The sequence below is a fragment of the Phascolarctos cinereus genome, unplaced genomic scaffold (assembly GCF_003287225.1).
Source record: "Phascolarctos cinereus isolate Bilbo 61053 unplaced genomic scaffold, phaCin_HiC Scaffold_2;HRSCAF=192, whole genome shotgun sequence".
Taxonomy (NCBI): Eukaryota; Metazoa; Chordata; class Mammalia; order Diprotodontia; family Phascolarctidae; genus Phascolarctos; species Phascolarctos cinereus.
The window spans coordinates 34100998-34113805 of record NW_027555625.1 but is presented as its reverse complement, the minus strand read 5'-3'; the positions used below and the strand labels follow the sequence as shown (position 1 = coordinate 34113805).

Sequence of the window (12808 nt, the reverse complement as noted above, 5' to 3'; positions counted from 1 at the left end):
TGCATGGATGGATAGTAGGATGGCTTTCCTCACTCAACATCCTGAAAGTAGTGAGTTCCCTGTGAAAGGAAGAGTTCAAGTAGAAGCTGGATGACCTGTTATTCCTGGCCATGTATAGAGGATTTGTGTTTCAGGTAGGAGGTTGCAGTAGGCAATCTTCAACATACTGCCCACCTCTGGGATTCTGACCCAGGGTTCCTAGGTGGGGGTTTGGTCCTTCTACCCCTATTGCCAGAGTGGAACCCAAGCTATGCCTCAGTTTTTCTGCCTGTGTAATGCGGACATGACAAAGAGGATAATATGGGTGAGGGCCTTAGGAAGCTGTGAGCCTGGAGAAGGATTTCAACGAGCAATCTCTTCTCCAGGCTAGAGATCACCAGTTCAACCAATATTCATAAGACTCAGACATTCGATCTCCTGGGAGGATCTGTTGTGATAATGCCTTGTGATTTTGTCAGTATGAGGAACCCCCAGGACATATTCACTCCAGAGGCAGATTGGCCTTGCAACAATAATTCATAGTCTTCAAAGTGTGGCCTAGGGCACTGACTAAGTGATTTGTCCTTGTTACCAGAGAGTAGGGGTCAGAGGCAGGGCTTGAACCCAGGGGTTCCTGACTGCAAGTTGATGCCCTTCCTCCTTTTGCAAGATGGGACACTGCTGGTGTGGAATATTGCATACACTGTGAGATTCAGTCAGTAGATTAGTTGGTTTTGCTCAATTGGGTTTTTTTTTCCTTTGTTGACATAAGAGAAGGCTCTGTGTGTGTGTGTGTGTGTGTGTTGGATATGACTTTGGCTAGGTGGCTCTGTGGATAGAGTCTTAGGCCTGGAGTCAGGGAGATCTGAGTTCAGATCCAGCTCCAGACACCATTAGCCGGGCAAGTCACTTAACCTCAGTTTCCTCATCTGTAAAAATGAGTTGAAGAAGGAAATGGCAAATCACTGTAGTATGTCTGCCAAGAAAACTGCAAATGGGGTCACGGATTGTTGAACATGATTGAAATGACTGAACAACAAAAAGGTGGGTCAGTGGACAGAGTGATGGGCCTGGAGTCAGAAGGAGCTCAGTTCAAATCCAGCCTCAGACCCTCACCAGCAAGTCACTTCATATGTGTTTGCCTTAATCCACTGGAGAAGGAAATGGCCAGCCACTCCAGAATCTTTGCCAAGAACACCCCAAGGACAATATCGGTGTGCTATGATCCATGGGGTCATGAAGAGTTGGACACACCTGAATAACAAACAACCATGAAAACAAAAGAATTAATTTTTTTTGTTTTGTTTTTTGCTGAGGCAATTGGGGTTAAATGACTTGCCCAGGGTCACACAGCTAGTAAGTGTCAAGTGTCTGAGGGCAGATTTGAACTCAGGTCCTCCTTACTCCAAGGCTGGAGCTCTATCCACTGTGCCACCTAGCTGCCCCAAGAATTGATTTTTAAAAAGTGGTTGGTGGTGTTATTCAGCCATTTCGGCAGTCTGACTCTTCATGACCCCATCTGCAGTTTTCTTGACAAAGATGCTAAGGAGGTTTGCCATTTCTTCTCCAGTTCATTTGACACATGAGGAAACTGAGGCAAACAGTGTGAAGTGACTTGCTCAGGGTCACACACTTAAAAAGTGGTTCCCAGAACTAAAAACAGTACTCCTAGTATGGTTGGAGCAGGACAGAGCACAGCCCCCCCAGTTCTGGACACCACTCGTTCAAGGCAGCCTCAGATTACATCAAGAGCTTTTTGAACAGCAACAATGCATTGTTGAGTCAGACTGAGGCAGTCCACTAAAAAGCCCCAGCCCCCACCCCTACCCCTCCCCCTCTCTTCCCCCTCCTCCCCAGACCTCACAGGGCTTTTGTGAAGTTAAGGCTTTGGAATACTTAAAAGTGCTACAGAAAGCTTAGCTATTATCAGATTGGGGTGGGTTCTGGACAATAACGGCATGAGACCCAAGGTTAGAGTAGGCCTGGGTCAAAGGCTCTCTGGGCTCTGCCCCAGCCCCTGGGCTGTGACTGTCTCCGAGGTCAAGCTCTCACCCTCCAAAAGAAAAATATAAATCTATACACATCCCTAAAAACACTATTGCAAGGGAGAGTGGAGAAAGCGAGACCCCATCTGGGGCTGGCTGAGGCCCTGGGAAGGGTAACAATGAGTGAGGCAACCTGGGGCGGGAGTGGGGAGGAGAGGAGGCCGAAGACACAGAAGCCATTGTCCAGAGGGAGGGCAGGAGGTAGGGGCCTGTCCTGTGACACTGACTGTACCCAGCCCTGGATGAATAGTGAAGGCAGGCTGACTGCAGCACAGGAAAGCCAAGTCCCACGGATGGAGGGGCTGAAGTCATAGCTGCTCACAGGGCACAGCGTCAGAAAGACGACCCAGGCAGGCTCTGACCCAGCACCTCAGCCCAGAGGACACAGAGACCCATTGTCCATGGCAAAGGAAGGAGGTAGGGGGCTGTGTCCCAGGAAATGGAGTGCAGCGACAGGCTGAGTGCGGAGACAACGCTCACTCCAGCTGGGGAGAAAAACCCCAGGCCTCTCTGCTGGTCCCTGCTGGAGACTGGGGAGCAAAGGCAGAGACAGAGCCCCAGCTAGAGAACGGGGGCTCGCCTGAGTCTCAGGCCAGGGGAGGAATAAAAATAATAATATTAATGTTGTTGAGTCATTTTCAATTGCGTCCAACTCTCTGTGACCCCATTTGGGGTTTTCTTGGCCAAGACACTGGAATGGTTTGCCATGTCCTTCTCCAGCTTATTTTACAGATGAGGAAACTGAGGCATACTGGGTTAAGTGACTTGTCCAGGGTCACACAGCTAGTAAGCGTCAAGTGTCTGGTCTGAGACCGAATTTGAACTCAGGTCCTCCTGACTGCAGGCTTGGTGCTCTATTCACTACACCGCCACCTAGCTGCCCAGCAAGGTAAATTTTTAAGGGTGTCCAAACATCCCCATGAACTTGAGAGAAAAAATCCTACAGCTTCTGCTTTCAACCCAGCAGTGGTATTAGGGTTCAGATTGCTGGATTTTGAGTGAGGAACTGGGTTCAGATCCTGCTTCTATCACTTACTTAACTGTGTGACTTCGGACAAAACCCTTCATTGCTCTGGGCCTGTTTCCTCATCTGTAAAATGAGGCTTTCACTCCTTCCCCTGTTAATTCTATGAGCCTATGGCCCTAAAGAAACAGAATGCAGCAGAATGGAGGAAGAGCTGGCCCCACAGCCAGAAGGACCTGGGTTCAAATCCCACCCCTGACCTCACACACTGGCTGTATGACCCTGAGTAAGGACTGTTCTTCTTGTTCAGTCCTTTCTGGCTCTTTGTGGTCCTGTAGACCATAGCATGCCCATATGGGCCGTGGGGTTTTCTTGGCAAAGATAATGGAGCAGTTTGCCACTTCCTTCCCTAGTGGATTAAGGCAAACAGAGATTGATTGACTTGCCCAAGGTCACACAGCTAGGGAGTGTCTGAAGCCAGATGTGAACTCAGGCCTTCCTGACTCCAGGCGCAGCACTCTAGCCACCGCACTACCTAGCTGTCTCTCTAAGGAATAAGACAATTTTTTTTTGTGAGGCAATTGGGGTTATGTGACTAGCCCAATGTCACACAGCTAGTGAGTGTTATGTGTCTGAGGCTGGATTTGAACTCGGGTCCTCCTGACTCCAAGGCCAGAGCTCTATTCACTGTGCCACCTAGCTGTCCCGTATTTAGCTTTTTGTTGTTGTTTTGTTTTCACTTTTAAGACAAAGGTTTTTAACCCAGGGTCTGGAGGACCCTGTAGATAGATTTTGGAGGCCCATGAACTTGGATGGGGAAAAAATAACATCTTTATTTCAATATAATTTGTTTTCTTCTCAATTCTATGTATTTTATTTTATATACACAAGAACATCATTCTGAGAAGGCTTTGCCAGATTGCCCAAGGGGTCTGGGACACAGATAATGTTAAGAACTCCTGTTTTTAGATTATAAGTTACAGAGAAAGCAGCAACCTGCATTGGTGAAGGGAGTTTCCTCCCCAGCAACTTCTCTTTACCAATGAAAGGACAGGTCTGGGCCCTATCCTCAGGACCCTGGGTGGATTAAGACAAAGATGTAAGAACGAGAAGCTTCTGGGGAAGAACCCTAGTCCTGAGCATTTCAGAAAGCCAGATGTAACCTGGTTTTGGACCTAGGCTAACACTTCCTATAAAAGTGTCAGTGCCCTGGAAGAAAACCAAACATAGGTGGGAAAGGTTGACACACACAGGATCCCAAGATCCCCCTTCACTTCAGATCCTTGGGTGGGTTGCTTGGTTGTCTTCCTTCATTCTCAGAGGACCAAAATGACATCACTCCCTTGGAGCCAAGGTATGGTGTCTCTGACTGTGGCTGATCAGATAAGACCAGTGGGTACAGGACACTCTGTGGTTGGGGGTGGGAGGGTCAAGCTGAGGAGATGGGTTTGGGTCAGGTGCCCTTAGAAGAGCCCCTTGGACTCTTGAATGTTCTGAGCCTCCAGGCCACCAAGAATTGTTGACCTTGGGATTTTCAGGTGTGTAAAGACATGGGGCAGTGAGTCAATTTCTAAGTACCAGGGGATATAAAACTATAGTTCCTGCCCTCAAGGAGTTGACATTCTAAAAGAAATGAAGAGGGTTCAGTCTCCTCATCCAGTAGAATGTAAGCTTCTTGAGGGCAGGCACATCACATTTTCTCATCTTTGCCTCTCCAATGCCTTGAGGCATCCTGGAGGAGTGGGTAGAGGACTGGGTCTGAGTTAATTAACAACAAGCATTTATTAAGTCCTTGCTACATACCAGGCACTGTGCTAAGTACCAGGACACAAGGAAAGGCAAAAAGAGTCTCTGGCCTTCAAGGAATTCCCATTCTAATAGGGAGACTAGTTACATACAAGACCCAAGTTCAAGATCTGATATATCCTAGCCGGGTGACTCTAGCCAAGTCACCTAGCTTCTCCCAGGTGATTCTCAAAACCCCAAAGTTCAGGGACAACTGTTGATCTGCCCTGATGGGGGTAGGAAGTCACACATCCTTTCCCAGCCTCCCAAACAAAAGCCCACGACTGGCAGGCACCAAATAAATGCTGATTGAATCGATTCTACCTAGCTCAAAAAAATTCTTGTAAGCAGAATCCTGTGGAAACCTTCAATCCTAATACAAACGGGAGTTATTCCCATATCAAGGGTAGGGAATACTGATTGGACTTGTGATTTCTTTTTTGGCAAGGCAATCAGAGTTAAGTGACTTGTCCAGGGTCACACAGTTCAATATTTGAGGCTGGATTTGAACTCAGGTCCTCCTGACTCCAAGGGCCAGTGCTCTATCCACAGAGCCACCACTGTCCCTGGAGACGTGTGAATTCACTGGTACAGGGAACTCCCAGGTGAGGAAAGTCCCTTTACCAATGCAGGTTGGCACTTTCTCTGCAGTTTATAGCCACGGAGAGCTGCCTGGATCATTAGAAGTGTGGTGCCTCCTTGCTCAGGGTCAGACCCCCAGGATGTTGGACCCGGGTCTTCCTGGTTCTCTATCCACTAGGAAACACTGAATCGCTTGACTTAGAAGCTTTCCCAATTTCTGACTGTCAGGCTAATCCCCAAGACAGAACCACAGCACGGCTAAAGAAGGATCTCAGGAATGACCAAGCACCCAAAGCAAAGGGGGCAAAAAAAGGCCTTGGGGCAGGGAGGAGACTGTCCACACATAACAGGACGCTGAAAGGTCTTTATTACCTACAGGTCACCAGCAGCATTCCAGGGGACACAGACCAGCTGGCACATGCAGAGGGCCCCTGAAACTCAGCCACAGTCCAGTGCCTTGGGGCCCCGAAGGTCTACCCTCCCTCTCTTCCCTTCCCCATGCATAAGTAGTACCGGGTGGGGCTGAGCAGGACAGAGGGCCCACAGATAAGGACCTACGAGGTGGCTGGGCAGCATTCCACTTAGGGGAGGGAGAGAAGAGGAAAGGGGGCTGTCCCAGGGAGGAGGAGGAAGAGGAGGAGGAGGCAGAGATTGGTGTGGAGGCTGAGGGAGGTCAGAGGAAGGAAGGCACTAAAGCCCTCTAGATTGTGTTAGTGGCAAAGAGGATGATCAGGATGATGATGACGGCCACGACCACACAGATGATAATGATCATTTTCACATTTTTCCACCAGAATTTCCGGGCCACCTTCTGCGACGTGGTCTTGAAGTGTTCTGACTGTGGGGGGGAGACGGAGCAAAAATGAATGACGGCTCCCGGGGGAGCCTCTGCCTCCTAGAGCCAGGGGCAGGGGTGGAGGTCAAGGGTCTCCTCCAGACTGCTTTGCCTCATCACCCCCCAAACTGCAGCTGGAGAAATACAGGCTCTCTGGGACTTCCCATTCCCACATTGCTGACCAGGAAGAGGCCAGGGAGGCAAAGACTGCCCACTGTTGTCTTTCCCCATAATCAGAGACCTGCCACAGGCCTGGCTTTTGGTCTAGGCCATGCAGTCTGAGGCCCAGGACTTCACTGGACTTTGTTCAGTGAGGGATTTACTGCAAGAAAAGAGATTCAGCTGAGGTCAAGTGAGACTAAGTATAGAAGGCCACAGCTTTCAGCTGGGTGTGAGGACCCTGGAGCTCTTTTCATCTTCTCCCTGGGTTCTCTTTCAGGCCATCAGCAGTACTGGAAAAGCCCTCCAGAGGGGTGGGCTTGTACAGAAAGCCTCCTATAAAGGGCTCCCAAGAGACAGAGGAACACATAGTGTGGCTGGCCCTCCTAACACATCGCTGAGGTTTTTATATGGGTGAAGCCAGGTTCAAATGAACATTAAAATTCATCTTGAAAGGGAGGAAAATATCACGAAAGAGCAACTTAAAAGATTCATTTGTGGATGGGAAAGAGGCAGTCATACTCCATCGTCCCTGACAGAGAGGACAGGGTTCATGGGTTGACTGTACAAGAGCCTCAGGGTTGCTATGGCACCAACTGGTAAAGTCACTCCTTTGCCTGACATCTGGCAGCCTTCTTGAGTCATCCCTGACAACTGGCCCAGAGGTGACCACCCTCATTCATGGTATCCTAGGGATCTCCTTCTGTGAGGGCTTAGAACTGATCCATGTGGGAAGCCAAGGCCCAAGTCTGGCAGGATAGGGAGAAAGGTAGCAGACAGTTCTCTCGCGCTCTGTCTCTCCCTTCCCTGCCCTCTCCCTTTCTCTCTTCTCTCTCCTCTCCCTCTCCCTTTCTGCCTCTTTGTCTCAAGAGATTCTTTTTCTCTCTTCCTCTTCTTCTCTCTCTCTCTCTCTCTCTGTCTCTCCCTTCTCTCCCTCCTCTGTCTCTTCTTTTTCTCTCTTCCTCTTCTTCTCTCTCTGCCTTTTCTTCCTCCTCTCTTTGTCTCTTCTTTTTCTCTCTTCCTCTCTCTGTCTCTCCCTTCCTTCCCTCCTTTTCTCTGTCTCTTTTTCTCTCTTCCTCTCTCTCCTTTTTCTTCCTCCTCTCTCTCTGCCTGTCTGTCTCTTCTTTTTCTCTTCCTCTTCCTCTCTCTACCTCTCACTTCCCTCCCTCCTTCTCTCTCTTTTTTCTCTCTTCTCTCTCTCTCTCTCTGTCTCTCCCTTCCCTCCCTCCTTCTCTCTCTTCTTTTTCTCTCTTCCTCTCTCTCTCTGTGTCTCTCCCTTTCCTCCCTCCTTCTCTCTCTTCTTTTTCTCTCTTCCTCTCTTTCTGTCTCTCCCTTCCCTCTCTCTCCCTCCTCTGTCTCTTCTTTTTCTCTTCCTCTCCCTCTCTCTACCTCTCACTTCCCTCCCTCCTTCTTTGTCTCTTCTTTTTCTCTCTTCCTCTCTTTCTCTCTCTGTCTCTCCCTTTCCTCCCTCCTTCTCTCTCTTCTTTTTCTCTCTTCCTCTCTCTCTCTCTCCCTTCCCTCCCTCCTTCTCTCTCTTCTTTTTCTCTCTTCCTCTTTTTCTGTCTCTCTTTCTGTCTCTCCCTTCCCTCTCTCTCCCTCCTCTGTCTCTTCTTTTTCTCTTCCTCTCCCTCTCTCTACCTCTCACTTCCCTCCCTCCTTCTCTGTCTCTTCTTTTTCTTTCTTCCTTTTTCTCTGTCTCTCCCTTTCCTTCCTCCTTCTCTGTCTCTTCTTTTTCTCTCTTCCTCTCTCTCCTTTTTCTTCCTCCTCTCTCTCTGCCTGTCTGTCTCTTCTTTTTCTCTCTTCCTCTTTTTCTGTCTCTCTTTCTGTCTCTCCCTTCCCTCTCTCTGCCTCTTTGTCTCTTCTTTTTCTCTTCCTCTACCTCTCACTTCCCTTCCTCCTGTCTCTCTTTCTGTCTCTCCCTTTCTCTCTGCCTCTTTGTCTCTTCTTTTTCTCTTCCTCTACCTCTCACTTCCCTTCCTCCTTCTCTCTCTTCTTTTTCTCTCTTCCTCTCTTTCTCTCTCTGTCTCTCCCTTCCCTCCCTCCTTCTCTCTCTTCTTTTTCTCTCTTCCTCTCTCTGTCTCTCCCTTCTCTCCCTCCTTCTCTCTCTTCTTTTTCTCTCTTCTCTTCTCTCTCTGTCTCTCCCTTCTCTCCCTCCTCTGTCTCTTCTTTTTCTCTTCCTCTCCCTCTCTCTATCTCTCACTTCCCTCCCTCCTTCTCTGTCTCTCCCTTCCTTCCCTCCTTTTCTCTGTCTCTTTTTCTCTCTTCCTCTCTTTCTCTCTCTGTCTCTCCCTTCCCTCCCTCCTTCTCTCTCTTCTTTTTCTCTCTTCCTCTCTTTCTCTCTCTGTCTCTCCCTTCTCTCCCTCCTCTCTCTCTTCTTTTTCTCTCTTCCTCTCTCTGTCTCTCCCTTTCCTTCCTCCTTCTCTCTCTTCTTTTTCTCTCTTCCTCTCTCTCTCTCTCTCTCTCTCTGTCTCTCCCTTTCCTCCCTCCTTCTCTCTCTTCTTTTTCTCTCTTCCTCTCTCTCTCTCTCTCTCTCTCTCTCTCTCTCTCTCTCTCTCTCTCTCTCTCTCTCTCTCTCTCTCTCTGTCTCTCCCTCTCCTCCCTCCTCTCTCTTTCTCTCTGTCCCTCCCTCTCCCCTCACCCCAGCGCCTCCCCCTTCTGTCCCTCTCTCTCCAATGTCCCCACTCCCAGCCCATCTCACTGTGGCCTCCAGGTCTTCCGTCTTGTTCCGAAGATGGTCCAGGTTTTCTCCTCGAGCCAGGATCCGCTCCACATTTTGAGTCATGATGTCCTTCACCCCCTCTACCTCACTCTGGAGGCTCCTTACCCGATCGCTCCCACCTCCACCGCTGGCTTCCTCCTGGTAGACAGCACAAGGAGTTAATAGGGCTAAGTAGAAAAGTCTCTGAAGCCTCAGAAGATGAAACCACTCTGCCCAGGGGGGGTCAGCTTCCCCAAATCCTGTAGGGGGGTCAGTGATGAGGGATGGGGGGGTACATCAGGGTCACCTTTTCCCTTTCGCATCTGCCCCTTCCATTCATTAGCTACAGCTAAGACTCTGGAGAATGGTTTCAGATCAGGAGCAACTCCTCGATGAAATAGAAAACGCCATAAATACTTCCTAGCTGTGTGATTGTAGGCAAGGTTCCTAATTTCTCAGAGTCCAGGTTTTCCCTTCTGTAAAATGGGGATAAAAATACACACACACACACACACACACACACACACACCACTTCTTTCACAGATTTCAATTAAAATCATTACAAAGATTGTGTGCCTACTACATGCAAAGCACAGTGCTAGGCACAAAAAAAAGATTAGAAAAATGAGCTACTCCCTACCCTCAAAGGAAGAGGGGGGGAAACCAGTATCCAGGTCAGTAAATACAAAGCATATAAACATAGTAGATAAGGAATGATATAAAGTTATTTCCAAAGGGAGATGGTGCTGATAACTGGGGAGAACTCATTGAGAGGCCTCAGGGAGAAAGTGGCACTGGATGTGGTGAGCACATCTCCCATCTCATCTCAGAAATCTCCCACAGGAAGAGTCCTGCCTCCATTAGATTGGAAGCTCCTTGAGGGCAGGGGTTGTCTTTTCCTTCTTTTTGTAAACCTTAGTATTTAGCAAGGTGTAACAACTTAATCAACATTTATTAAGCTCATCTTCCTGAGTTCAAATCCAGCCTCAGACACCGCCAGCTGTGTGACCCTGGGCAAGTCACTTCATTCTGTTTGCCTCAGTTTCCTCATCTATAAAATGAACTGGAGAAGGAAATGGCAAACCATTCCAGTATCTTTGCCAAGAAAACCCCAAATGGGGTCAAGGAGAGTCAGACGTGACTGACAAAGACTGAACAAGAAAAGAGGAGGTTGGGTGATTGCCTCTCTCCGTTCAGCTGGACTGTGTGTCTTGGTAGAAGTGGGTCCAGCAGCCCCAAGTCACCACCCTCCCCCACTCCTCGGCCCCCTTCCATTTTCAGCCGTTGAGCCACAAACTTCTGCTTTTTCCACCTCTACCCCCCACTGGTCCAGGGCACAGGGATGGGGGCTCAGGGCCACTGAGGAGGTTGGTGACGACAGTCAATAAAACTGTAGGGGGTCTTGGGAGACAGAGGGGGCAGTTCTTCTTGAAGTATAGCCTGTGGCTTCATGATACCCCTCATGGTATGGAACAAGCCCTGGCTTGACAGTCATGAGCTCTGGGTTCAAATTCCAGCCTTGATTCTACCAACTTTCTCACAACCTCCCAGTGAGACAGGTGCTATTATTATGCTCATTTTTACAGAGGAGGAAACTGATGCTGATAGTTAAGTGACTTACTCAGGGTCTCACACAGCTATTAAGTGTCTGAGGTCACTTCAAACTCAGATCTTCCCAGGCCTGTACTCTATCCACTATGGCTATCCACTCTAGCTGCCCCTGCTTCAGACACTAATCCTAGGCAAACAACTTTATTCTGGTCAGCCTCCATTTTTCTATATCTGTAAAGCGAGGATAAGGGTAAATAGAGTGCTGGCCCTGGCATCAGGAGGACCTGAGTTCCAATCCAGTCTCAGACATTTATCAGCTACGTGACCCTGGGCAAGTCACTTCACCCGTTTGCCTCAGTTTCCTCATCTGTAAAATGAGCTGGAGAAGGAAATGGCAAACCACTCTAGTATGTCTGCCAAAAAAACCCAAATGGGGTCACGGAAAGTCTGACACAACTGAAATGACTCAACAACAAAGTGAGAATAACAAGGATAGCTACCTTACAGGGTAAGGGTGAAAATCAAATGGAATAATGTAGATAAAGTGCTTTCTAAATAGCAAAGTGTTATATAGTATTATTATTATTGGTTAAATGTCCAGCCCTATCCCCTTTCAGCCAGAAGGGCTAAGACTTAAGTAGATACAGCTAAGGGAAAATTGTTTGAAGCTCCGATTTAAGGGACCGCCCCAAGGTCAGGAGGCTAGTAGAACAATAACTTGGTGGCTGAAGTAGCTGGAGGCTTGGAGAGATTAAGTGCTTTAAATTTAGACTTAAAGGGAAGAAGGACCCTTTCCAGATCTGTCCCTCTGTTCCCCAGAAAAGGCAACCATTCCTGGTTCCCCACCTTTCTCCCCCTCACCCCCAAAGCCTGGGTAAGTAGGGTTTGAAATCATGATATCACACACCGAACACAAGTTCGACATTTGAGGAAGCCGAGGCTGATCCCTCCAGACAGAAAGAATAATGGAGAAGGGACACTAGTTCCATCTCAACCCACTCGAGCTGCTCTCAAGCTGCTTTTCCCCCGAGCCCCAAAACGACGAGGCTTTTGCATTCATATCAAAACTGAAGGAAGGGGGCAGCTAGGTGGCACAGTGGATAGAGCACCGGCTCTGGAGTCAGGAAGACCTGAGTTCAAATCCAGCCTCAGACACTTGACACTTACTAGCTGTGTGACCCTGCGCAAAGTCACTTAACCCCCTTGCCTAGCAAAAAAACCAAAAACCAAAAAAAAAAAAAACTGAAGGAAGAAGGGGGGATGAAGCCTGCCTCCAACCCTTAGCAGCTCCATTTCTGCCCAGCTGACCCAGCAAGTCAGGGTACGCCAGAGCTCCAAGGTTGCAGCTGGGGCCCTTGGGCTTGGAGGGACCGGCCTGACGGGCTTCGGTCCCTCTCTGGGGAAGTGGGCAGCCGGGCCGGGCTCTGCTGCTCCCTGGATCGGGGAGTCCTCCTTCTACAACTCCACCCCCACAGGAACTCGGCCAAACATTCCAGGAAGAATTCCCGGCCTTTGGGGCCAGCAGGGAGGTCAGGGAAGTGAAGGCCGGCAGTGGGGAGGATGGGAGTGATCTGAGAAGGGACCGGCCATCCCCCAACTGGGACGGCCCGGAGTACTGGTCAGAGGACAGGAGCCCCTGGGGACCTTCCCCGCCTCCTCTCTGCCCTAAACCCTCCAGATGATGGATCCCCACTCTCCTCCCCCTCCCTTTTGTTCCTGACCCACCTCCCTGCCCCAGTCCCGTTCCAGGCCGCCCTCACTCACCATCTCTGCCTCCCGTCCAGCTGGGGCCCGTCAACAGCTGGGACAACAGCAGCAAAGCAACTGGCTTGGGCACTTTTCTCCCGGGTGCGCTCAGCCTACTTCCTGCTTATTCCAGCTTTCAGCCCGCCCCGAAGGCCGAGCTGCGCTGTGCGTCGGTCGGGTCTACACTGCCCTTCCCAGACTGGGCGGCTCTCTGAGGCACACCTGGATCCACAGGTTACTTGGAGGAGGAGGAGGAGGGGCAGGCTGCTTCGGGGCCTCCCTCAGCCTTTCTCTAGCGGGGCTGGAGCTTACTTAAAGAAATAGGGCTCCCTGGGCCCCTTCAAGATCCAGAGCTCAGATCCAAGGCTCCCCAGAACCTCCTAAGAACCTGGGGGGAACAAATCGAGAGCCGGCTACCTCTACAGGGGAGACGGCTCCTGCCCCCCAGGCCTTCTAGGCCCCCC

At 49.7% G+C, this 12808-nt stretch overlaps 1 protein-coding gene across 1 annotated transcript; it reads right to left on the bottom strand.

Moving 5' to 3' along the window:
• Positions 1-5704: 5704 nt before the first annotated feature.
• On the bottom strand, positions 5705-12533 carry VAMP8 (vesicle associated membrane protein 8). Its single transcript, XM_020969499.2, has 3 exons — positions 12363-12533; positions 9048-9206; positions 5705-6193 (listed from the first exon to the last, which is right to left on the bottom strand). Exons 1-3 carry the CDS (start codon positions 12363-12365, stop codon positions 6056-6058), a joined length of 300 nt encoding a protein of 99 aa, XP_020825158.1. The 5' UTR covers positions 12366-12533; the 3' UTR covers positions 5705-6055.
• Positions 12534-12808: the final 275 nt, after the last annotated feature.